Source organism: Lissotriton helveticus, chromosome 2_1, assembly GCF_964261635.1.
Source record: "Lissotriton helveticus chromosome 2_1, aLisHel1.1, whole genome shotgun sequence".
NCBI lineage: Eukaryota > Metazoa > Chordata > Amphibia > Caudata > Salamandridae > Lissotriton > Lissotriton helveticus.
In genome coordinates, this window is record NC_136059.1 from 1,684,474,864 (window position 1) to 1,684,502,303 (window position 27,440).

Genomic DNA, 27,440 nt, shown 5'->3' on the forward strand with positions numbered 1-27,440 from the left:
CTGTCCAGAGTGAATGCACAAACAGCCCAACTGTCAGTCTAAACCAGAAGTGACTACGTTTACTGATGCTTTGGCCTGTTTGAAAAACGTTATGCCGTTTTTTATAGCGCAATAAATAACTCAAGCGATGTCTTGGCACTAAAGGATTTCTTATTAATCCAAAGGGTGAAAAAAAAGGTTACTGCAAATGTCCTAAACTGCTAAGGCTTAATGAAAAGTGTTGTGTTACATTTGTTGAAAAAACAAAATCATTTACTCAGAGCAATATTGAGGTACCCAATAAAACTAATTTCGTGAGTAACATCTTATGACAATGAGACAATACCGGGCGGTAGTCTGACGCTCACTGTGAAGTTAGCCAGTATCTTAGTGGGCAGGCCCATTGCTCCATACTATATGCTGTAGAGGGTGGAAAAAAATTTGAAAGATGGATAAAGAGCGCTTCTTGAAAGCCCCTATAAGTAATAAAAAAATGTGTAACATTAAAAGGTCTTGGCTGATGCCAGATCGCAAAATGAGCAGCCCAGTAGTGAACTGCAGCTGCGAGGCCTCCCACAGAGAAGTCAAATCATGCGGAGGCAACACGTAGTGAAGGTTGGGGGAGCAATGGAGGACCTCAAGGTTGGAGAAACACATGGCAACATTTAAGTTGAGGAGGAAGGGGTTGGGAAGGAGCAGATGAGCTGAATGGGAAGTAGGGAGCAACATGGAGCATAGGGGGAGGCTAATCTAAGGGGTAAACAGCATAGGGGAGGCATCAAGTAAACACTTGCACTCCAATGGAGTGCTGAAAGAAAAAGGAAAAAGTAGTTCCTTGAATGTGAGATGTGGAAGGGCACAAGTCATCCATTCAAAAGGATAGTAAAGAAACTAGAGAGGAGAGACAAACACAAGAAAGTGATGGTAAGCCTTTGAAGGAGAAAGTCAACCAGCGGTTAGTAATAATAATTCTTTATTGTTTGATTACTTAAAATCTTACAATATAACAAATACATATACATATACTATCATTTAAAACCATTAAAACAAGTTAATAAAGAATACATTACAACTTACTAAGCCAGTTAAAAAAATATCCTAGAATTTTAAGACTTAGTCTCCCAATTTTGCTTTTACTCTCAATAAAAACTTTACGAAGGCAGAGTTCATACTTATGTCATTAGAGTGCAGACACCTTATCAGAGCTTGCCTACATGTCCTTATTCCTCGTATATTAAAAGATGATTTAAGTATAGTTTTTCTTTCGATCTGAAGACCAGGACAGATACATAGCAAGTGGACAATATTCTCCTCACCGCTTTTACACAGTCTGCATAGTGTAGACCCCTCCATTTTCATCCAAGGGGAAAGATGACTAAGGCCCGGGAGTATACCAAATCTTGCGTTAATAAAAATGTGCTTATTTTTTTCTGACCAAGGTATTTCGATATACACTTGTACCTTCTTTTTTGTGAACCCATTTATTATTGGCCATGCATGTTTTCTTATTGCCAGTATATTTTTTATCTTTTACGAGCGACAGTTGATTTGTTGTTTGGTTAATTACCTTTTTGAATGATGCCGTGCTTATTGTGTTGTTCCAAATTGGCATAACAGCAAACTCTTCTAGCGCCATTATAAGATAATTCCAGGCTGGTGATTTCGCATTGTTATTTATTTCTTGCCATTATAACTGAGAAAGCTGATTATCCTGGTCGTTTTTTATCCTATTCCATGTTTTGATAAATTGGCCCTTTCTTACATAGTACTGGTTATTTAGGCCAAACTCTAATCTAATTTGTGCAGGCGATGCGTTATTTGGAAGGTAAGAAAGGGAATTAAAGGTTTTGGAAAGTGCATTATTTATTATTGCAAAATCTTTCCCAATTAATGCCTCGCTACCATATGTAAGAGTCGGAAGGAGTTTTGCCGCTATAACCTTTAAAAGGGGACGATAAGTGAGATTTCCAAGTGATTTCTACAGAATCCTGAATGCTGCCGTCAAAGCGTTTGCCTTCCTTTGTATGTCCAATTTATGTGGGCGATAGTTCCCCTTTTCATCAAATAATACACCCAGGTACCTATATACTTCAACTTGTTCAAGTTGGGTGTTCTCCATATACCACTTGTGTTTATGCTTTAAGCTTACATTTTTAGCGACCACCATGATTTTAGTTTTGGTTTCATTTATCACCATTCCATTTTCCTTTGAGTATATGAATATTCGGTTTATTAGACGCTGTAATCCCACTTTAGTTTGACTTAAAAGGATGGCATCATCTGCATATAGCTGATTAGAAATTTGTTTGCAGGCTAGTTTCGGCGAGTGTGCGTTTGTTTCATCCAGGAACACTGTTAAATCTGCTAGAAATAAATTAAAAAGTAGGGGTTTATTAGACGCTGTAATCCCACTTTAGTTTGACTTAAAAGGATGGCATCATCTGCATATAGCTGATTAGAAATTTGTTTGCAGGCTAGTTTCGGCGAGTGTGCGTTTGTTTCATCCAGGAACACTGTTAAATCTGCTAGAAATAAATTAAAAAGTAGGGGGGCCAATACACATCCCTGCTTAAGGCCTACAGTTGTTGGTATTTCTTTTGTTAGTGTTTGACCATCCCCCATCCTCACTCTGACCCAAGTTTTGCTTAGAGAAGTTGAATCAGTTTTATTAATTGAACTGGAATATTTTTTTGCTGCAGTTTCTTCCACAGAAGGTTTCTTTTGGACTCAATCAAAGGCAGATTTAAAATCTACAAAAGATAAATACAACGGCTGTTTAGCTCTGATTGATTTGTCGATTAATAGAGATAATGCGAAGAAGTTTGTTGTTGTTCCGAGTCCTTTAATAAAGCCAGTCTGATTCGGAGGTAATACCGTGTTTTCCTTTGCCCATTCATTAAGGTTGGTAAGCAAGATCCCTGCAAACAATTTAGCGTCTGTGTCTTGTAAGGTGATGAGCCTATAATTTTCAGGGAGTGGCCAGTTTCTTTTTTATAAATAGGCGAAATTAAAGACCCTCGCCATGATTCAGGTATAACGCCTGTCTGTACTATTTCTTTAAAAACTTTTACAAGGTATTGTGACCATAAATCCGGGTTTTCTTTATAAAGAGCAAACGGAATCCAATTTGGTCCTGGCGCCCGTCTTTTTGTTTCTTGATTAATTTAATTAGTTGAGTTTTTGATATATCAATTTGACCTTCAATATCATACTCTGGTCTATTTCTTATGGACTGGGTTTCGTCCTTTATTTTTATTTTCTCTTTTAGATTAAAATTTAGATGTTTTTCAAGAAATCTAACCCATTCTTGCTCCGATAATGTCGATGATACCACCAATTTGTTTGGTCGCACTAAGCCATTTATGGTTTTCCAGAATTCTCTTGAGTTTGTTTGATTGCTTGCAAAGAATAATTTTGACCAAAAAACTTGTTTCGCTTGATTTTTTTCATTCCATATTAGTTTCCTCAAGTTTTGATTTAAATGTTTTAATTTACTTATTATTTCGTCGTTATCCTTAAGGTTTGTAATTTGTCTTAACTTATTACGAGATCTTTTCAATTTAGTTATTGTATATGGAAGATTTATATATGGCTTCATTTCCTCTCCTTGCTTAGTTTGGTTCATCTTGTTTACTGGCATGGAGACTAGAGATTTAACCAACTTACGGGTAAAATGTACCCACTGTTCAATTGGTGACACCAACGTTATATCATTAAAGCAATCCTCTATGAGTTTCTGCACCAGTTCATTCATCTCACCTTTGTTCTGCACAGTCCAAATACTTTTTTTGTAATTGATCATTCCTATCTGACCCTGCACAGATTGGTATGGTTGATGTTTATTACTCCTAATGTTTGTAGTGCTTATCTGCTGACAATGATCACTGTCTGAAACCTTCCTCAGTTGATATGAGTTGATATTACTAAAGATGTTAAGTTATGCAATCGTGTAGTCAAAGCTTGTCTTCGCATTATGAGAATGGAACGTATATGCTGGAGGAGCGTCTGACATAAATCTCCCAATTTGGATTCGTAAGCCCATCGCTTCTATGTCTTTTACAAATTGTGTTCCAATTTTATTTCGTTGGTGATTTGTCTCCATTCCTAAATCCTGATGAGGGATAGCCCATTGGTGATCTGGTGACTGCGTAATGTCATCTCTGATAAAAGGTATTAGTAAATTCAAGTTAAAATCCCCAGTCAACATGAAGTCTCCTAATGGGTCAACCAACATTTGTTCCAAGAAAAAACTATTGAGCGTGGTACACATTGATTCTCTACTACTTTGTGTTGGATGTATATATACATTAATCAAAATTAAGTCTTTGTTTTTTTCTGATTATTTGTTCTATATTCCAACTTGACTATTAAGATGGTAGGACTAATTGTGTCCAATTGCTCGTGCTCAGCCAATAGGTCAATGGATATAAATATTGCTAGGCCCCACTCGGACGGCCATATTTATGAATTTTATTCGCGTGTTCGAAATAACCTTTATAGCCCTGTAGTGTAATTGGATTGGTTGCCCATGTCTCCTGCAGTAGGAAGATTTGACCTGTATTAGGGATAGAATTTATGTAAGCATTGTTAATCTTACTTCTTACTGCGTTTATGTTTCATGAACACATCATAAATTTTTCCGAATCTTTTTCGTTCTTTGTCGGAACAGTGATTGTATTCCGTCATGGGTCCTTATTGCCGTGTAATGCCAGAGCAATCCATTTTTCATTTATTCCTGATGGTTTTTCTATTTTTCTTTGCGATGGTGTTACTTCTACATTATAGACAGATCCACCAAGGGCATTTTTTAATACGGTACAACTTTGCATGATACACTTTGCCTTCTGCGCCTGACCTTCATCACTGATAAGAGGTGTTGGGTAAACCTTTGGTGCTGACTTACTAATTGCTATGCCCCAGCTGTTAAATATTTGCTGTTCGTTTGTAATTTGATCTGCTATTAACATAGAATTTAGAGTAATCAATGTTGATGCCCGGAAACCAGCGGTTAGCAATGGCCTTGCCCAAAGCACACTGTAAGTATTAGTGTGGTCCAAAATAGGTTTTTTGCAAAAGATCCATAAAAGTTGTGAGACCTAAAAAAGTGTTTTCATTTTAGTGAGCAACAATAAATGAAATTAGTTTTCCAAACACTTCATAATGTTTCACATAAAAGAAAATTGGTCATCCATTATTATCCAATTAATATCCGAGTTGTCTATTTCCTTAGTGTGTACCTTTTACTCTGAATGCTACATAAGCGGCTTTCTTGTCTATCCTCTTACCTTGTAGGCAAATTGAAGATAAAACTCATTGAAGGCAGATACACTATGTTGTTTAGGGGCCATTTTTCTTACAAATATGTTTTCTTTCGGGTTGTCAGTTCCTCAGTCAGTAACTACTCAAGAACAGAGATCGCTTACCTTCACTCCAGTGAGAATTCGGCTCGTCTTTTTTTTTTTTTTTACTGTAGTGTGTTGTGTAAGAACTTTTTGTGGGTAGTGCTGAGGTCGGCCATAGTTCTTGATGCACTAAGTACTGCTATGCTATATGTTCAAAGGTGTAGATCTCATGATGCTGCATGCAGTATTTTTCTCCTTCACATGTCCTTGAGATGTACTTTCCCTACATTGGCCCCACTCCTCTACCTTCATGCTTCTTTGCCTCTGAAACACTGTGAGGCATTACATCATTTCAGGTAAACAAGTTATGGCTAAAGGGTTTTTAATTCAAAATAGACTAAGGGGAAGTGCATTAAATACCTTTTTAAAGGGGTTTCCCCAATAAATGATGTAATGACCCTGAATGCATTGAAGTCAGTGTAGTTGGCAGGTGATAGTCGCAGGCGATAATGTAACACACTACAGCCTTTGGAGTTGGCAGGCTTTAACAAGTTATTTCCTGGTTCAGGCAGATGTTGAAGACTCAGAGTAGTTTGTTGTAGGGTGTGTGACAGCTCTGCAGCTGAACACTCTGTTTGTTTTCTCTTTTGAAGGCAAATTGTTTAAGTTGTTCACATATGTTGGTCTATTTTAACAAGCACTTCTCTGTTTAGAGAGTTGGCATCCTTCCTTCTTAGTTTTTTAGTCTTTGCTTTCAGATTTATTTGTCCTTTGTTTCCTACTGTGTGGAATTTGATGGCACACATATTTTTTGTGTATAGGTTTTTATTGGCATTTGTACAATAAATAAAACAATAATGGCATACTGTTACAACCGTACAGGGTAATGTTCTGAATTACAAAGACATTTGTAATCCCACCTCCCTATCCCATAATTAAGTTCCCCCTTCCTCGGGTGTTGTCAAACATCATACATTGTGCCATATACAGAGCTAATGCAAAAAAGAAGATACATTCTTCATAACATTTATTACAAATGATGGTTACCTTAGTCCCCTTCATTGATCAGTGTGTGTTCCCCAACCTTCCTCCACAATCTGGTTCAGGGAGGGGGGGGGGTAGTGCAGCAGGGCGGTCCAATAGTTCTTAAACATTGCCCCCTCGGCCTGTAAATCATCTGCAAGTTTATTGCCCCTTCGTGTTTTTGCCCATGTGACATTCCTCTGTATTCCCCCATTCAGCCATATATCTCAGCCATTCTTCAGTCGTAGGGGCTACCGGGAACATCCACCTAATGGTTATTCTGCATTTGACCAGTATGAACCCCAGCAGAAGAAATTTCCTGCTCAGTTTCTTTTTCTTTTTCACAGGAATCTGACCTAACAGACACTGCCCTACCTTTCTGGGCTTGGACCAACCTGTGGTGGCTTTCAGGGATTTGAGCACTATCTCCCATTATCTATCTAAACTGGAGCAACTCCACGTGATATGTATAAAGTCTACATCTAATCCAGCACACTGGAGGCAGAAAGAGGGACGCATAGGGTATATTGCACGTAGAGAGGCAGAGGTGAGAGAAACCTGATGGATTATATTAAATTGGACTACGTTAAATCTTACGTTCGATGAAGTGGTCTTCACTCCCTAGTTATGTTATGTTAAGACCATTTGTAAAGCGTGCATATCACCCCAAGGGGTCCAATGGCGCTGTAGCAGACCATAGAGGGGGGTCCTACGTCATGGAATAACTGGGTTTTGAATAGCCATGTTTTTAGCTGCTTTTTAATCTGTGGATTCCCTCCAATTCCTTGGCTGTCAGGGTTTCTCCTAGCACTTCATACCATTTGCCATGTATCGGGAGTAGCACCCATGGTAGGTCCTCCCTCGGTGCCCTGTAGATGTGCAAGATTAATCATTGACCCCCTACTAGACTAAGCAAAGCTGCCAGCATCTGGGACTCTGGGGGGCCTCTAGGAATGTGGGCTAGATTCCACTGGAATTTTCCACTATGTTCACATATTGAAGGAATTGACCTGTCCCCAGACACAGTGATTCTATGGCATCAGCCGGGGTAATAAAGCGGGCATCGGGAAATGGGTTCTGCAAGTTGTCACAGCCACCTCCCACCACCTGTATCTCAAATAGGGTCCCCTGGAATATATAAAGGTGAGAAAGTAGGATTATTAGTAATGCCAGCTTCCCCATCAAGGACAGACGTAGAGTGTTCCAGCATTTTCTTGACGGTTTTAATCCTTCCAGTACTCCCCCTACATTGGCAGCCTCAAACTCCGGTGCCCCCTGTGTAAATCTAATCCCCCGATACCGGATGCTCCTCGGTTCCCAGGGGAGATCCAGTCTAGGAAGATCCGAAGCCGGTCTTCGGGCCAACTTCTCCATTGGGAACAGTTTAAATTTAGTGCAGTTGACACGGAGCCCAGATACCTCACCATACTCGGTGAGGAAAGCCAGCATAATGGGGACAGAGTAAATGGGCTGACGCAGATAGAGCAAGGCATTGTCAGCATACAGGGACACCACATGCCAGTGGCGGCTCCTCCGCTGAAGCTGAATACAAAAAATAAAATGATAATAAAGGTTGTTATTAACAATTTGTTTTTTGTATTCAGCTTGCAGCTGAAGCCAGGCAGGTGGGGCGCATCTCTCCTCGTCAGAGTGGGAGGAGTGGTGGCAGCACCTAAAGTGTGCGTGATGCTTTGGCCGGCCGTCTCGGGCCAGCCAGTTTCATGTGCACTCTGCATGTTCTCTAAGCAGGCTGTATTACGCCTGGCTGGAGAGCATGCACAGCCTGCCAGCCCCTATCTAAGCGCCGAACCATGTCACTCAGACCAATCACAACGCTCCTAAGGCAGAGTTGTGATTGGCCAGGGGATTCTGGGAGGCTGTGTGCTTGCTGATGAGAGGAGTACGGAGAAAGAAGAGGCGGCGGTTGGTGGTTAAGAAGTAACAGCCACATGCATCAAGCTGTTTTGCATTCGCAAACGGTGCGAATCGCAAAATTCGGCCGTTTGCGAATGCAAAAAGCTTTTTTGGGATGCATCATTTTTTTTTCTTTTTTCGCAATTTCAGAAATCGCAATTTTTTGCGATTTCTCAAATTGCGATAGCATTTATGAAATCGCAAATTTTGCAATTTCTTAAATGCTATGCATGATTTTTTTAAATTTGGGAATTCGCAATTTGTAAGGAAAAAATTACCATGAAGTAAACCTTCATGGTAATTTGCGAAACGTTTCAAAAGTGCAAATAAATGCCTTTTTGAAACTGATATTTTACACACACACCTGCCCTTGGGACATGTGTGTGAGTAAAATGTACTTACATGACATTTCAGGGGTGCAGGGGGGGTCCTTTGGACCCCCCCTGCACCCTTGAAATTGCAATCTCATTTTGCGATTCCTTAATTGCGAATTCGCAAAATGAGAATGCCTTCCCATTGATTCCTATGGGCCTCTAGGCCCATAGGAATCAATGTAATGCAATTCCTTAATTGCGATTCGCAATTAAGGAATCGCAAATAAAGAAAATTAAGGAATCGCAAAAAGTTTTGCAATTTCTTGATGCATAGGATTTTGGAATTCCTAAATTGCGATTCCTTAATTTTCGCAATTTAGGAATCGCAAAATCCTATAATGATGCATGTACTTGTAAGTGCTGTTTATTTTAAGTATTCCCCCTTCCCTCATTGTCTCTCCCTGCCCACTACCCCTGATTGGTGGCAGCTGCTACTGCCACATGCGTAATTATCCCCAATCTGTATCCTGCAGCCTCACAGCACATCCCGGAGCAGACAAGTCAGCAGCTCCATCACCAATGCGAACAGCAGGGTGGACAGAGGGCAGTCCTTCCTGGTCCCACAGTCTAAGGAGAACCGCCACAACACCAGTCCTCCCACTCCTACCCTCACAACTGGGTCTCTGTTTAACAATTGTACTCAATTCAGGAAGCACTCACCAAAGCCTACTTCCGAAGCACCTTCCATAAGTATTCCCATGACAAGGAACCGAACGCTTGTTCAATGTCAAGTAGTCCCAACGCATATGGTCTGCCCTCTGGGGTAAATGCGTGCATGACCAGTGAGAGCCTGCGTAAATTGCAAAGGGTGTTCCTGCACGGTATAAATCTGCATTGGTCCTCATGCACCAGCAGGGGTATGTGTGCCAGTAGTTGAGATGCTAGTACTTCACTAAGGAGCTTCATATTGATGTTTAGCATCGACAAGGGGCAATATGATATTACCTGTTACTACCTTATCTGGTTTAGGCATCATAACTATTTGTGCGTCCCTCATGGAGACAGGAAACAGCCCGTGCTGGTAAAATTCTACAGGCAAGCTGTCTCCACGCGTGGCTTTAGCAGTCTTGAAGGTCCATTGAAGGTCCATATATCGCTACCACTATCTCTTCTGTAGTCAAGGCGGTGTCTAAGCTGTGGGCCCGCATAAACACCCTGCAGGTGTGTGGCAAAGACTTCTGTAAGGCCTTGCTACACGCTTATCATCTGCCCCCGAACGTCGCAGACTCCGAGGAGAGGACTGCGAGTGTCATTTCGGAGAAGTGTAACAAGTAATCTACTAACCTTAATGCCCTCCATGTGGAGCCGCTGCCTGTAACAAATGCTCACAAATTTGTCTAAGCGATCCAATGCCACCAGCAACTCCTGCTTACATTCCTTCTGTTCAGGAAGTTTCAGAAGCTGCTCATGTACACATCTCTCCAGATCGCTAAGTTTCTTTTTCAGGACTTACAGGGACCTGAAAGGTTGTTGTCTCACCCCATACAATAATTTCGGGAATTCTCCACGCAACACCACCTTCATGGCATCCCATTCCATGGCTCTCGCAGAAGCATTCCCCCAATTCTCGGTGCAGTAGTGCTCTAGGTACTCCACCACCGCCCCTGCGAACAGGGGGTCTGACAGGGCCTCCGCCCGCTTCCTCCACAAGGGCACTCTGGAGGTCTCCCTAGACATCCTAAAAGATACCAGGATGGGCGAATGGCCCGAACAAAATGTATCATGCTAGATGGGAGATCTCCGCAAACGGGGGAACAGCCCCAGACAATAAACAGTAGTCGAGTTGACTGTGTGTCCCCTTGGTGCGCACAAATCAGGAGTGCACCCTGCCCCTCAGGAATCTCACCCTCCACACATCCTGGAGGCCCATACCGGCCATTATCTCTCTAAGAGCACCCGTCAACAGTGGTTTAGCGTCCATCCTTGGGGGAGAGATGATCCAGACCACCATCCAGCACACAGTTTAGATCCCCTGTTAGAAGGACCTCAGATCTGCAGCCTCACTCAATACTGACCCAAAGAAGTTTGCATCATCCACATTAGGAGCATACACATTCACCAGGCATATGTCCCTTGCATTCAGTGCTCTTGAAACTATTTCAAATCTCTTAGATGGATATAGTTTGACTCTCTTGGTCACAAAAATTACTCCAGGTGCCACCAATATCAGTGCCCCCCTAGCATAACTAGAATAAGAGGTCACAAAGACCTGTCCCCGCCACCGCCGTCTCAAGTGTGTGATGCAGTCTCCTCATATGTGTGTTTCCTGCAAGAATGCCACCGACATTCCATATCGTCTGAGATAGGAGTACACTCTCCGCTGTTTCTCAGGCTGGCCCAATCCCTGCACGTTCCAGGTCATAAATTTCCATGCAGTAGTCCTAAACCCCATACAGCACGCATCTACCTGTCTCACAGGCACCATTCATACTCCCTCCCCAATCACTCACGTTCATCCAGTATGCCAAATACCTGATACTAACATACAGCCACGTCCTACACACCATGTGAACAACAACATCCACTAGTAACAACAAAAAACTCCCCCACCTTCAGGCAGTGAGTCTGAACAACTGCGTCCCCAGAAGGCTAAGTCAACTTTACAGTCCCACCGCCTCAACCCCCGTCAGAGCCCTCAACCTCATGTATCACTTTGAGCTGTGAGCCTTGGATCCCATTCGGGTGGCAAGGCCAGAGCACTCAAACCACCCACAAAAGGACCGTAGCCCATCTGGGCCTCCCTGCAGCAAACAACATATTTCCCATTTGCTTGAATGTAAGTAAATTATGCTGAAATCAATAAAACATTTAGCCGAGGCCCCCTTACATATGCACCCACATATACATCATATTAAACTAACAGTCTCCGTTACTGAGTCCGGTGTGACCAACTGTGTTATGGTACATGTACAGCCAGTGCGGTGGAACTCTGCCAGTCCTTCTTCTTCCAACTCAGGTGGCTGCTCCGTCCATCACTGCGAAAGTCTCTGACTCCTCTGTGTCTGAAATGATTGATTGATTGATGCACAGAATTAGAGTTCTGTCAGGGCACACAAGGATGTTTCCTGTTTGGCGGATACCAGAACTCTGTCCGGAATCCACAAAGTGTCTGTGCAATCTCTTAATCCTCTGAGCTGCACTGTTCCCATCTGCTCTGTTGCTCTACGACTGCTTATGGGGGACCTCTCCCAGTGTGTCCAGCCAATCGTTGGCCTCCCCAGGGGTGGCAAAGAAGGGCACTTCTCCTCATACTGTACCCTACGTTTTTCAGGAAACAAGGCCATAGCAGAGGTCACATTCCCACAAACGTTTCTTGGTTGACATGATGTCCTTATGGAGCTCCTGGAACCTCTGGGAAGATCATAATGTCCCAGTCCTCATTTAATTTGAATTGAATTTATGTAGCGCAAACAAATACCCTGAGATGTCTCAGTGCCTCATATTGGACCCCCGCCCGAGTCCTCACAATGTTGTAGTATCGCGTCCCTGAACAGGTGGGCGATTATTGCCTGAGGTGGCACCCCTGGTTTAGGTACCGGTGTCAGTGCTTGATGGGCCCTTTTAATAGTGAACAACGTAGAGAGGCGCCTGGGTTTCAGGGCTGTCGTAATCCAATCTTCCAGGAATAACTGTACAGATTGGGCCTCAGCACTCTCAGGTAAGCCTACAGAATGGAGATTATACTTTCTGGAGCACCCCTCTGCATGCTCAATCTTTCTTTCATGTGTGACATGAGTGCATGGAGTGCAGACACTGTTTTCTTCAGAGTTCCCACTACTTGCGGTAGCTCAGTGACATGCCCCTCCGCCATAGTGACCCTCTCTGAGATTTTACGAGAGCCAGCAGGATGTTGCCCACCTCAAGTGCCTTAGTGTCAATCTTCACAATCATATCCTCTCTGGACCCCTCTATTTCTGCCATGGCATCCACCATTGTGAGGGACCCTGAGACATCTGGGGGAGCCTGCCTTGACTGCTCCCCCATAACGCCTTCCAGAGGCAGCAGGTGGGCATAGTTATCGATCTTGTAGGACTGTACATTCTTAGCTGGCTTATCTTCCCCCATGTTGCACCACCCACCGCCCTGATCCTCTTAGATATGCCTGCCGCATTCGACACGGTGAATCATAAAATCTTACTGAGGCGGCTTGCTGACCTAGGGTTAGAAGGTACAGCCTTTAACTGGCTTCAGTCATACCTGGAGAACAGGCAACAAGCTGTAGCCCTCCCCCTGTTTGATCTAAATTCAGAACGGTCAAGCATGGGGTTCCTCAGGGGTCATCTATTAGCCCGATACTTTTTAATATTTATCTGAGATCTCTGATTCCCATTATTAAATCTTACAACATCAAGCTGGTGAACTATGCTGACGACACACAGCTCATCTTGTCATTAGAAGGTAGAGAGCGTACTTCACTTAGCGACTTCTATGAATGCATGCAGAAGACAGCTAGATGGCTGATGGACAACTCTCTGCAATTTACTGGTGGGAAAACAGAGATCTTACCCTGTGCCATGGAGAAAATCCCTTGCCCGTTTCCGGACAACTTCTGGCCCATTCAGGCAGATACACCTCCTATGCCAGCGGCTGGAGTACGCAATTTGGGCGTAGTCTTTGACAATAAGCTGAGCCTGGATAGACATGTGAACAAGCCAGTTGGAACTTGTTCTCTCTTATAAAAGCCTTGCGGAAAATTCTCCCCATGCTTCTTTTGTCAGAATTGTTATTTTAAGCCGGTTGGATTAATGCAACGCCCTGCTCCTTGGTTAAGCCAACTTCCTTATTCTGAAACTACAAAGAATACAGACTGTCGCCACCAACCTGGCATTAAAGAGGACCCGAGGCGACTCAGCATCTGCGGCCCTTAGTGATTTGCATTGGCTTTCTCTAGCTCAGAGAATCCAGTTCAAATCACTGTGTATTGTTTTTACGGCCCTACACGGATCGGGACCTCTGCCATTGCAGGAAAAGTTTGCAAGGCAAGCCCCATCACGTAATCTTCGCTCCTCCGCGGCTCACCTGGTTGGTACCGCCAGAGTAAGAGCCTCCAGGTTCGGGGGGAGAGCCTTCAGCTAGGCGGCCGCCCACCTGTGGAATTACCTCCCGCCCAACATCAGACAGGTAGAAGAATATCTTCAGTTCAGGAAAAAACGTACAACTTTTCCTTTCCCTAGGAGGTAGTGTAGGTTTTTTTTCAGCCGGTGGATAAATAAGTGCATGTTGAGGAGTCACTGTCAGTCAGCGCCAGGATACCCGTGGGGTGATAGTGCGCTTTAGAAATTCTGTTTACATTACATTACAATAGCCTGGACAACAGAGTCTAACACGTCTGTGGGCCCATCCAACTATCCACTGTCTATCCGGCCTCAAATGAGCCCTACATGGTGGACCCACAGGCCGCACCCCATGGCCAACTTTATCCCTCTGCATCTATGTGTCATCTGTGACTACATGTATTCATTTCTTCGGTGCATCAGGGATCGCAGGCATTTACACAACTGTTTTGGGGGTGAGCTAGGGGATTATCGTTCCCTTCTGCGGAGGGGCCCCACCCAATGGGAAGTTGCAGTCTACAGGGCTTGTTTGGTGGTCCTTCCCACACTTGTCCAATGCCTGCCTGGACCATGACCCCCAGCTGTCCTTCAGGGCCACTAGACTTCAACCGGCACCAGGGGCAGTGTACCCCTCTCTGTGACCCCCAGTACCGGTGCTCAAGGCTTCTTTATCCGTCCTTTTACTGCCATTGCCCTGATTGTCTGTTCAGGGCACGTCTCTGCACAATTTACATTGGGGCACACCAGTAGGTGAGGGGGGAAGCACTGACACAGACACCGAATTAGTGTGATAAAGGCCGCTTTATTGGAATCAGGTGCACCTACAACAAAGTCCCACCTGGCCTGTGCCGAACAAAACTAGTGCTCACTAAATAACAACTGCCTGACAGCCCCCCACCCCCACCCCTAAAGTTAACCCCAACATTGCAACTGAAAATACAACACATCCGCTCCGCAACCTACCCCCCGACTGAATGCCACAGTGACCTCCATTACCTCACCCCCACCCACCATACAGTCCCAGGCCTCGAGCAAATCCACCCTATCTCCTTAGGAAAGCGCCCCCAGTAACCGTACCTGTTCCAGCGACACCACAACACTAAACACCCTAAACCAGTGCACAATCGACCAACAAAACCCCTCAGAACCAGGACCAACCCCGCCACGCAAAACCCAAAGGGAAAATTACAGGGAGGGAGGGAGGGACAAAAAGCTGCCTACAGACCCCTGGCTGCTGTGTCACTGCACCACCAAACAGTGTGCAGTGACACAAAATGGCCGCTATATAATGGGACCAGCCCAAAACAAGCCCAAAGAGCCCAAGGAGCCCAAACCAGCCCAAACAGCCCCAGCTACGGGAAGCCCCGTGTGACAAACTACCCCCCCCCCTCCCCTGGTGCCCCAAACTTCCCCAGGGGGGAGAGCCTCCCGCTGGTCGCCGCCCCCCCCCAAATCCCCATTGGGGCACACCAGTAGGTGAGGGGGGGAGCACTGACACAGACACCAAATTAGTGTGATAAAGGCCGCTTTATTGGAATCAGGTGCACCTACAACAAAGTCCCACCTGGCCTGTGCCGAACAAAACTAGTGCTCACTAAATAACAACTGCCTGACAGACCCCCACCCCCACCCCTAAAGTTAACCCCAACATTGCAACTGAAAATACAACACATCCGCTCCGCAACCTACCCCCCGACTGAATACCACAGTGACCTCCATGACCTCACCCCCGCCCACCATACAGTCCCAGGCCTCCAGCAAATCCACCCTATCTCCTTAGGAAAGCGCCACTCGAAAATCGCTTACGACTTTCGACCCCCCCCCTAGGACTCCTGCCTTCTGGGATTCCGGAGCACCCCCAACGCCCCATCCAAAGCCTCCTTCAACTGGATGATGTACAATTCCATGCCATACCTGGACAGGTGAACCCCATCCTCCCTGAAAAAATAGACCGTGCCATAGCGCAACTCCGGGTGCTCCATCCTCCCCACTCCCTCCCTGTCACAAAATTCCCTCATCTCCCGATTAATTTTCCTCCGTGCCCTGTCTATGGCTCCTGGGCGCTCCGCTCCCCTCCAAACCCGCCTGGGAATGAACTCGGACCAGATAACATGACAGCCAGCCCATTGCTTCTTAATTTCCCTCAGGTCCCTCTTCATTTGCTTGAGCAACGCCAGCCCCTTGCACTGCACCAAATCATTTTCGCCCAGATGAATCACCACCACATCCGGGCACACCCCCCCTCTCACCACCGTGTTCAACAATGGCAACAACTCATGCCAACGCCTACCCCCTTTTCCCCTCCAATGACAACGGTACAGCCCCGCATCCAATCCCAAATTGAGTGTCCGATGCCTGTCCCACTCCGCCTGTTCTGCCCTCTTGACGAATGAGTGTCCCACAATATATAAATTCAAAACAGCCACCTCCGGCCCCGCCACAGCTCCTGTAAAGACACACATATCAAAATCGGGAAACACTGTTACAACACCCCATCCGCCTCCCTCAACCGCACATACGTCCGGTAACAATCCGCCTTCCACCGTCCCAGCCTCTGAATCTCCTCCTTACCCCAAACCCTCCGTGCCGCCTCCGGTGCCGCCCCGATCCGGAAGGAATGCGTCCCGAAAGCCAGCGGGACCTAACCCATGAACCGCAGGGCGCGTCGCAGAACCCCCAACGCCTGAGCCACTGTAACTCCGTCACCCCCATCTCGACCAAAAACCTCCCCCACCGTCTCGCCGCGGCCTGCCATCAACCGCCTCCCCCACGCCGCCGGGCACACCCCCTCCCTGCCGCCTGGGCCCAGTACCACCCTGGTCCCGACCCCCCGCTGGTGCGTCTTCGAGCGATGCAAACGCACCGCCACCTCCTGTGCTCGCAACTCCACATCCTCCCACAACACCCCCCGCCACCCCTTTGCGCCCAGCAATTCCGACACCCGAAACGCTCCAAAGAACAGCCAGGACATCAAGGTAGAAAAACGCACCACCTCGCCCTCATCCCTGCACACCGCCGGGAGCGCGCCAATGACTCCTTCCAGTAACTGAACCGTGATGGGACGTCGCGGCCGCACCACCGCACCCCTCTCTCTTGCCCACCCCTCCAGCAGCCGGGTCCCCAATTCCCCCGCCGACGGAGGGTAACCCCACCACAACTTACCCATGAAAGCCACCGCCGACAACTTGTCCGCAATCGACACCCGCGACAAACCTCTGTCCATGAGTGCCAGCATGAACCTTACCACCTGTTCCTCGCGCCGCCACCGGTCCCCGCTCCTCACCGGACTGCAGAAATTCCTCCCACGCTTGCTCGTGTGCCTTCCACGTGGACACCGCTACCGACGTCTTCACCAACTGAAAGACCCGGCCTCGCCCACCGACCACAGGTCCTCCAGCACCGGCGTCCTGGCCTTCCTCCGCCGCCGTGGCTAGCCCATGGAACCTCTCCCACTGTGAACGAGACAAAGCATCCGCAATGTCATTGTCCACCCCTGGATCGTGGCGCGCCTGAAACAGGATGTCATTCTCTAAGCAACGGAAAACAAACACCCTCATCAATTTGAGCACCTGCGGGTCCCGGGCCGACTGCCTGTTCACCACCTGCACGACGGCCACGTTGTCCACTCAAAACAGCACGCGCTTGTGCGCCAGCGCCCCCGACCACACCGTGACCGCCACCACCAAAGGGAACAACTCCAAAAACGCAACGCTCCTCCCGCTTGCCTGCCAGTGCTCCTGCCACTGCTCCGCACACCACTTTCCCTCCCAATACAGACCAAAACCTCCGACGCCCGTAGCATCCGAGTACATGGTGACGTCCCACTCCCAGTCCTCCGCCGGCGCCATGGGTACTCCATTGAACCGTTCCAAAAACGCCCGCCACATGCGCAGATCCTCCTTCATCCCCGCCGAGAGGCGCACATGGTGAGGAGGCAAGGTCAAACCGGACAACGCCAAACCCAAACACCGGCAAAACGTTCGGACCGCCCGCACCACGCGGCACGCAAAATTCAAATGCCCCAACAGCACCTGCACCTCTCTCACCGTCACCTTCCTCTTTGCCAACATCCCATCCACCAGAAGCAGCATCGCTGACCTCTTGTCTTCCGGCAGGCGCGCTTCCATGGCGACCGAGTCGAGCTCGATACCGAGAAAGGACAACACCGTACTGGGACCGCACGTCTTCTCTGGCGCCAGGGGAACCCCAAATTCCCCCATCAACCAGGCCAAACCATCCAGCTGCCGCTGACAGTCCGCCGCTCCTGGCAGTTCCCACCAGCAAGAAATCATCCAGATAGTGCGTCACTGACTCCGAGCCTGTGCGCCTGGAAAAAACCCACTGCAGGAAAGAACTAAAACGCTCAAATAGCACACACGAAATGGAGCACCCCATCGGCAGCGCCTTGTCCACAAATATGAGTCCCTGGAACTGGATCCCTAACAACTAGTGATCCGCCGGGTGCACCGGAAGGAGTCGGAAAGCCGACTTGACATTGCATTTTGCCATCAGCGCGCCCCTTCCCGCCGCCGAAACGAGCCTCCGCGCCACGTCCACCGACGAGTAAGTCACCGACGCCAATTCCGCCGAAATGTAGGCATTGACCGACTCTCCTTCCGGCCAAGACAAGTGCTGTATCAGTCGGAACTGCCCCTCCTCCTTCTTGGGCACCACCCCGATGGGGGAGATGATCAGGCCCGGCTACGGCGGTTCCGTGAAAGGGCCCGCCATCCGACCTTCTCTGACTTCTTTGAACAGTTTCTCTCGCACAATGCCCTTGTGCGCGTTCACGGACTTCAGATTGTCCGCCCAGCGACCAATCCGAGGGCCCTCATAGCCCAGCCTAAACCCCTCCCGAAAACCACGCCGCAGTACTGTCGCATCCTCCGCCCGCGGATATGCCGCCAGCCAGGGCTCCATCCGCTCGATCCTAACCGGCGTACGAGCCTTTGCCCAAAGCTCCGGCTCCCCCCCTCTGGCTACCCCCCTCCCACCACCCTGTCCCCCTCTGGCTGGGGCACCTCCCTGCGCGGGCTGCAGCCCCTGAGGGCCCCCGAGCCCCCAACACCGCACCACTGGGTGCCGTCGTCCGCATGTCGAGCACTCATGCCGGAAACGGCATGCCGCCCGCCCGCAGGCTCCTCTATTGAAGTCCCAGCATGCCCTGACCGTGGCCTGGCTGCCAGAGTCTCCCTGCCCCACCCCCCCACGGGTGGGGCGGGCTGCAAAGGGGGGCGGCACCAGGGGCAAACCGCTTGCCGTGTAAATGGTGCGGCCAAACTTGGCCCCGCCCATCGTCTGCTGATACAGATCCGAATCCAGCTCCCCCCATTGCGCCTCCTGGTCCGCCGCCATGCGCGCCCGCAATTCCTCGTCGTAGTGTGACCACGCGAACCCGCCGTAAGTCACCTGTGCCCTCCGCACTACATCCATGTTCTTGAACAGCGCGGCGGACCGGTACGGAAACTTCTCGCAATACACGCTCGCGTATATGAGGAAAGCCGCTGACCAGTTGTCCAGTGTCAGGGGCACCTTTGGGCGCCTAGCTAACTCCTGCTCTTCTTCCTTCGACCCCTCCTTGGACGTCAACTCCCTATGGAGAAGCTTCAAAATGTCAATGTACTCCCATTTCCATATCTTTTCCTTCATCGCCGCCGAAAGGTGCGCCCCCAGCCGCTTAGTCAGCCCCATGTACGGTAACTTACGCACCGGCACCACGCAACTCTCCTTCCCCCCGCCCGCTCTTTCTCTCCAACCGCCGCTGACCCGCCGCCCGCGCCTGACCCGTCTCCACCCGTCGCCGCGCCGTCCGTGCCCACTCCAGCGTCCTGCACGTACCGTCCTCGCACCAGCCGCCACCCATCTTCCCCTTCGCCCCCCGTCCCCACTGAAACATGAACACAGCGCCGCTTGCCAGTCCCCGCTCCGTCTCCCGCCTTACCTGGCGTCAAGGTCGGCGTCCTTGCCGGATCCCGCCGCCTAACCAGTGGAGCTGAGGGGGCCGTCACCCTGGGCACTTCTCTCCTTGCCGGCACCTGTAATACACTGCTAACAACATTACAAGACCCCCCGTCCTCCCGAATCTCCCCTTCCTCCTCCGACTCTCCATCAGCCGGCTCCACACCACCCCGGCCCCCCACTTGAGGTTCCAGCCGGCTCAAACCCGCTCTCTCCCGACACACCCGCATCAAATCCACCAAGTCCACACTCCCACTCCCATCCGCCACACTCGCAGTCCAATCAGAAGTATGCACATCCATCCTCACTCCCCTACTCCCGGCGGCCGTAACGACCCTTCGGGGAGGGGCCGGCGGAGACGAATCCCGCCTCCATTCGCCGTGGTCATGAGCCAGGTCCCTCGCTGGAGCTCGGCCGCCCGCACCAGACAGAGCCGGCCCATCCTCTCGGTGGGTTGGAGCCGCATGCTGCTCACCCGAGCGCCTCGCAAACAGCTCCTGCCAAGGAAAAAAGGTGGAGTCCAGCATGCCAGGGTGAAAAGACCCCCCTTCCCCCCTATGCGCCTCCCCCTCCCCCGCACCCCCATCCCAGTGCCGCCCCCATCCTGCCGAGTGACCTCCGCGCCGTGACGGGATCCCCCCCCACCACCAAGGCCCCAACCCCCCTCCCAAGTCCAGCCCCCGGCCCTCCCCACCCCCTGAAACCCCAACTCGGCCCGCACCCCGCCCCCCCCAGGCCCCCCCCTGCCGCACCCCCGCTCCCCTCCCCCTCGCCGTAAATCCCCCGCTCCCCCACACCTCCCTCCACCACCCCAACCGACCCCCTCCCCCAGCCCACCCCTCCTTCTCTGCTCGCCCCCCAAGCACCCCTGGCCTGCCACACCCCTCTGCTTGGCCCCCCCCACCCCTCCCCCGCCGTCACCTGCCTGCTCGGACCCACCATGCCCCCTCCCTCCTCCGAGGAGGATGAACCCCAATCTAGCTCTGTGTCCGCCACCCCCTCCCCCCCACCCTCCTCCACATCCGTTTCGTCAATCAATAACGGGAAAACCGCCCCCCCGCACCCCCATCCCCCCCCTGCAGCCCACCCTGCTCTTCCCGCCTCGGCCCCCTGCCCCTCCCGCGCCGCGCCCCCCCTCCCCACCGTCCCATCACCATCCTCAGCCCCCCGGCCCGCCACCCCCCACCCCACTCCCCCCACCCTCCCCCGGTGCCCCCACCTGGGCCCCCGCCGTCGCCCCCACCCCCCCCCTGCTCCACCATCTCTGGCACTGCCTCACGAGCCGCCCCTCCCCCCTGCCCCCCACCTCCTCCACGAAGTCCAACGCTCGCCTCTTACCCCTCCGCCCTGCCCTCGTGGCACCTCCCTTTGCCCTCGCACGCGGCGCTGCCTCCGTGCGCAGTCTCCCGCCCTTCACCCCTCCGCCCCCCCTCCCGCCTCGCTGAGCCGGCCGCGGCCGTGACCGCGGCGACTCACATGCGACAACCGCTGCAGCGGCGCCGTTGGCAGCGCGCCGCTGCGGCCTTACCTGGAGGTCGGGCCGCACGATGTCCATGCGGCCCGCCTCGCTCAACAGCAGCAAAGCCTCGGCCACCCGCGGATCTGAACACGCCGCCATCCCACCAAAGCTACCTCCGCCTGGGCACCAAAAAACTCCGCACAACTTCCAAAATGAATTTCGCAGTGAAGCCCGCGTTTATTCCAAGACAGGTAAATAAGTCTCACAAAAAGCCGCCTACAGACCCCTGGCTGCTTTTTCACTGCACCACCAAACAGTGTGCAGTGACACAAAATGGCCACTATATAATGGGACCAGCCCAAAACAAGCCCAAAGAGCCCAAGGAGCCCAAACAGCCCCAGCTACGGGAAGCCCCGTGTGACAAACTACCTCCCCCCCCCCCCCTGGTGCCCCAAACTTCCCCGGGGGGGGGGGGGGGGGAGAGCCTTCCGCTGGTCGGCCACCCCCCCAAATCCCCATTCTCCCGGGGCTCGTTTGTATTAGCCCACTTCCCACGTTGCTGAGCCTACCTTGTTTCTTCTCCTGTATGCATGATTTCTTAAAATGTGAGGCAAAGTTTTGGCTGCGACGTTTCTCGCAAGACATCAGCTTTTTCCTTACTAAAATGCGGAAATAAGTGTTGCAAATGCATTTGTACATTCGGCAGGATAAAAGTAAGTGTCTCTCTGTCTCCACTTCACCCAAGTTACTCTTTTGAAAGATGCTAGCCTTTCTGGGTTTTTTATTTGACCTGGTCCAGCTGGATTAGGGTTCCAGTCACTGGTCCCTCAGTATAGCTGTGAGGCACTTCATGACTTAAGCAAGCTTTACGTAGTACTGTACATTGATTTATTGACCAAGGAGTCACAGTATGCTGTGTAATTTCTTTCAAAGTTTTGTTTACGTTTCCTGCGCGATAGCTGTTCCTGTATGTGGACATCTGTTAAGCTCCCACAATTGGTTTTCATATTCTACCTTCATGTGTGCTCCTCTGTATTTCCTTTACATTTTAGCATTGCTTTAATATCTGCAAATTGATTTTTCATATTTTTTTTTATAATCCATGATTTGTAAAACACAGCAAATCACCCGTGAGGGTCTCAAGGCGTTGAACTGTAGGCACGGGCGATTAAGTGATTTGCCCAGAATCCCAAGATGTTGACGCCGAGATGTGAACCTGGTTCCCACCTGCTCCAATGTGAGCAGCTCAGATCATTAGGCCACATCCTTTCCCTTTTTGCGGTGCAATTGTTCAATCAAGACTGAGATGTTATTGTTACTGATTTCGCATCTGAAGGAACTCACAGCTATAATATCTTGAATATGTTAGGTTGCACAGGACTTGTTACTCGCCTGACTTTTCTTCTAATACCCAAGTTTTGTTCATTTTCTTCCCGCCTGTAGAATTCACCTGCATGGTATGAGCGCATTGCTGACTGGCCGTTCTGTATCTTGTCAGATCAATAGGTCTTTGGGTTTGAGGTTCCATTCATGAACCTGTTGGGCCTGGTTTCATTTCTGCTGGGGTCTCCAGTTTTGTGGGTTAGATGATTTAGAATCTTGGACTTTTAAGGTAGCCCGTTAGGTAAAGGCTTTTTCCAGGCCAGATGAAAAGTCTTAAATTTAGTACAATTACTATCTTGCAACGACCTGGGCTTGGTGTGCCATACTCATTCGACATAGTGGTGTTTAGCAGCAATCAAGTGTAGCTTCCTCTATGACACTTCTCAAAAGATCTTTAATCGGGTAAGCCATCCAGTCTCTTGTCTGTGTATAACAACAGCCTCCATTGCTGCTGTTCTACATTCTATGCCCACACCTTGCAGAGGTACATGGCAAGGACATCATTGCTGAGATATTCTAATTCGCGGTCTAAGGAAATGCATGCTCTGATTTGTCACCAAGTGTCACCTCTTAATTGTTATCTTTTTGTGTCCCTCATCTCTCCCTTTGAGGGGTAGCCAACCTTTCCACAGGCAGCAGTGTAAGCCTTATCACAATTAAAATGCATAGGACTTTATTTATAGGTGGGTGGCAATGCTGCCAAAGTTTGTCAGCTGTCCCCTGGGTCCATCTCGTATCTGCCACCTCATTTAAAAATATGCGACATGATGATTTTCCGGACGACAAAGCCAACAATAATGGAGCATTGGGATCAACTCTTTGGGCCGATCGAATGCAGGTGAGAAGAGTGTTGGCTGGGCCACCTAGCTAGGTTAGCCCATTCAACAGGATTCCCAAAAACGTTTTTCCTGGCAAGTGAACCGCGGTTGTCTCCAACATGAAAAGTCCAGAAATCTTCCCCATGTGCTGAAAGAACTCCTATTTGTGTGAGGTATACTAGTTTTGTTTTTTGCAAACCCTGAAGTAGCTCTTAGAATAGAATTGGGAGCTACTTCTTGAGAAAAGTCTGCTAAGATGGTGGACCACTCTAAATAAATGAAGTTACATGTGGGTAGGGTTTCGGAGGCGGCGCCTCCACCACCCCAGCTCTAGTGTTTTTTACCTAATGTGTTAAAATGGAGGATTGCATGAGGTTCAGATTGGGCTAAATTTCGTATGGAATAATCAATTATCCTTGTTTAAAGTTTGACAATCACTTTGTATTTCACTTTTTAAACCAAAAAAAAGAATAAATAGCCTCATATGGGAAGTGCCATCAATAATTGAAACCTCAAGATAAGCAATTAAACGAAAGGAAAAGATGACATCACAAATCTGCATTTTCAGTACTTAGTATAGTTAGGATATCAATAACGAATACATTATGCAATGAACCATTACGTAGGAAGGACATCATAACATAAAAATGTATTGAAATTAACCAGAAGAAAACGATGTAGTAAGAGAAGAATAGCAGGAAAAAGGAGAAGGGAACTGAGAGGAAAGAGTCAATTATATGATTAGATGACAGAAAAGCTACTTTATGTGGGTCTGTGTCAAGTTTAAAAAAATGACTGAACAAAAGCACGAAAAAAATAACAAGAATGGAATAAAAGAAGGACATTGATATTAGAAGGTGTTCGGGAAGGTTTGGCAATCTCATTCTGAAGAATTGTAGAATAAGTATGTATAAGTCTAGATGACAAAAAAGTAGTTAATGTTAAGCAAATTATATCCCTTTTAACATGATTTTGAGGAATACAAGTGTAAATTGTATTAATTATATAGTTTGCATTAATAACATTTGGTAATAAGCCAAGTCTTTTCATCATGATGTTTTTTTCTGAAAAGCATTGGCAGTAAAAAAAGATCCAATATCTTAGACATATTACTAGACTCTGTTACTAATATCAATACATGCTAACGAACCCACAAGTACATTACAGAAAAGTAAGGGGCATTGTTAAATTAAGATTCTAGGACTTTTTACGATGATAAAGACCAAAACATATATACATTTGAATGAAAACAGCATGTGCATTGAGCTCTTTTTATGAAATTAACAGATGATTAATTGTCATAATTGTGTGTTTCTCTGTAGCTCGTGCTGTGATGCTGTTTTCCATAATTCCTCATCCTACCATCAGATCTTCACTTTCAAAGCAAGTCAAAGGTTCCTCTTATGGTGAGTGCCCTTACCTTTGTTTTTAAATGTTACATATGGAGGAATGGATGGTGGACTGGGGTACCATAATAAAATGGGTGCTTATGGTTTGTTATATGGGCTGGCTCATCTTCACTCACTCGAAATGCCACATTGTGTATTTTAAAAACAAATGTATTTATCTTGGAGGTATTTCTAACAAACAAGTGTATTTATCTTGGCGGTATTTCTAAAATAATTATTATATTTATCTGGGCGGAGTTTCTAAAGTACATGTTTGTCAAAGATTCCTGCTGCTAATTCTGCCAACAGTGCTGGAAAAGAACCAAAGTACCTTGAGGTTAGTTTGCTTAGAAATAACTTTTCAATTGCAAACAAAGTGTGTGTTTCTTTTAGTGTACAGTGCTGGCAAACTGGTTGCTTTCTAAGAACAACTTCCTATATATTGACCAAAGATGTAGCTCCTCATTTGTTCTAGTTTAAAATTGAAGAGAACAAGCGGTCAGTTGGGTGCAGGGGGTTGGAAGGATCACACTTACAGCCAGCACAATTGTGATTTCAGAGAGGCACTTAAATGAAAAAGGTAAAATGTCAGCAATTGTAACTTTATCCCTTCGGTATAAAGCAATATGAATCGATCTGTGAATTTTCTCTGACTAATCTAATGAGAAGTGTGCCTAATTTCATACATTGTAAAACACCTGATGAGATTAATTGAGGTTCAGGTATATATCCATACTAATATTATAAAGAGAGAGCCCAAACCTTTGAGGCGGGTAATCTCACTAACCACAGCACCAATCACAACACCCAATACAGCGTTGGAAAGGGCAGTTGCAGCAGAAGGACATAGGCTATGCAGACAGCCACCATATACATTTAAAAGGTAAAAGAACCGTGGCCCTTGTGGGCGTATCTGCGCTCTGCTGTGGGCGTGTGCTGAGGGCGTGACAAACGCTGGGGGCGTGTGGTACGTTTCGCCCTTCATGCCATGTGAGTCGTAATTACGCCGCATCAAGGGGCTCGCTGGGACCGTGACAAACGCTGCAGTGTGTGCCTTGGCCTGGGTGCGTCTGAAAGGGCCGAACGCAGTGTGTGGCTTGGCCTGGGTGCGCCTAAAAAGCACTCGGGGCCGAAGAGCGTCGGTGTGGGTCATAAAAAAATAAGAACAGCTGGCCCTCAAGCGGTGGCACACACGACTGAGCGTGTCTGCGGGGACAATTACTGCAGCCTCTCATGCGCGCTGTTACTGAACTATCACATTAAACCAAATTACATGCGCCTGCTAACATCAGCCAGGACTGTAGCCGGGCTCAGGCGGCGGATCACTACACTTATTACATGCGCCTGCTAACATCAACCAGGGCTGCAGCTGGGCCTCAAGCGGGGGGACAGGCGCCTGCTAACATCAACCAGGGCTGCAGCTGGGCCTCAAGAGGGGGAACACGCGAATGACCGTATCTGAATACACACATTCTATTTCATACCCGGACAACGTCGGGACGGGCTGCTAGTGTGTATATATATATATATATATATATATATATATATATATATATATATATCCATCAAAAGAGAGCCCAACATGGAGGAGTCACAACAGCAGGTGAGTAAGGCTTCTTTATTGGCAGTTTGCAGAGTACAGGGAAAGACTCCCGTGGCATCATGGTACTTGTGGTGCTAATTGCTTTCCAAGTGGACCGAGTGCCATCAGTTTTCTCAATTCTGCATAGTATTTCCACAGTGGGTTGCAGGTGAAGTCGTCTCCTCGTAAGTACACAGCGGGACTCTACATATCCATCAAAAGAGAGCCCAACATGGAGGAGTCACAACAGCAGGTGAGTAATGCTTCTTGTGTTGATGGATATGTAGCGGCCAAGCCTAGGTCGCGGAGGAGTCCCGCTGTGTACTTACGGACCTGCGATTTCAAATGTCATGGAACCGCGATAGGAGCAGGAGCGTGTTGGTGGTTTATAAAGAGCAGTTACGAGGAGACGACTTCACCTGCAACCCACTGTGGAAATACTATGCAGAATTGAGAAAACTGATGGCACTCGGTCCACTTGGAAAGCAATTAGCACCACAAGTACCATGATGCCACGGGAGTGGCGACGCCCTCTGAGGCGGACTGTAATCGTTATTAGGTGTTTAAAAGGAAGTGCCGTCAGTTGCCTGCAAAATCCCAAATCCCTGATGAAACGCTGCCTCAAGCGTGAAACGCGTCGGATGTAGAGGAGAATTGATGCAGCACGAGTCTTTCCCTGTACTCTGCAAACTGCCAATAAAGAAGCATTACTCACCTGCTGTTGTGACTCCTCCATGTTGGGCTCTCTTTTGATGGATATATATATATTAACACCAACCCCTTCAGTGAAAGAAGTTAAGAGGCCACATGGGGGAATTTCGGAAAGCCTTTAATCGGGAAAAAAAACGGGCATGATGCATTTCGGCTAAGTTGCCTTCCTCAGATGCCGCTAGTAACAGGGTTTGTGCTTGACCCCTCCTTCTTAAACTTGCCTCCATCACTCCTATTGGTAGGAGTCGGTTGCACCAAAAACAAACGGTCAGGTGACCACTGCAGACAGGAATGAACTGCAGTCCCCAGAAAGCATTGTTCCATGGTAAATATTGTGTTTTGGTGAGTGTGGAGTATAAATACAAAAAGGACAAGTTGATAGAAAGTTCAGGTACGGGGTGTCAAAAGTGGTACTTCCCTGCTTGTTGGTGAACCCTCAGGCTTCCTTTAGTCCC

General features: G+C 48.2%; 1 protein-coding gene across 1 annotated transcript in view; it reads left to right on the forward strand.

The window, feature by feature from the left end:
- The window catches only part of LOC144819900 (solute carrier family 46 member 2-like), a 149,429-nt gene that overhangs the window by 75,387 nt on the left and 46,602 nt on the right, over positions 1-27,440 (forward strand). Inside the window, exon 2 of the mRNA XM_078677608.1 lies at positions 24,627-24,710. Coding sequence (XP_078533734.1) covers positions 24,627-24,710 — 84 coding nt within the window. The remainder of the gene's footprint in view (positions 1-24,626; positions 24,711-27,440) is intronic.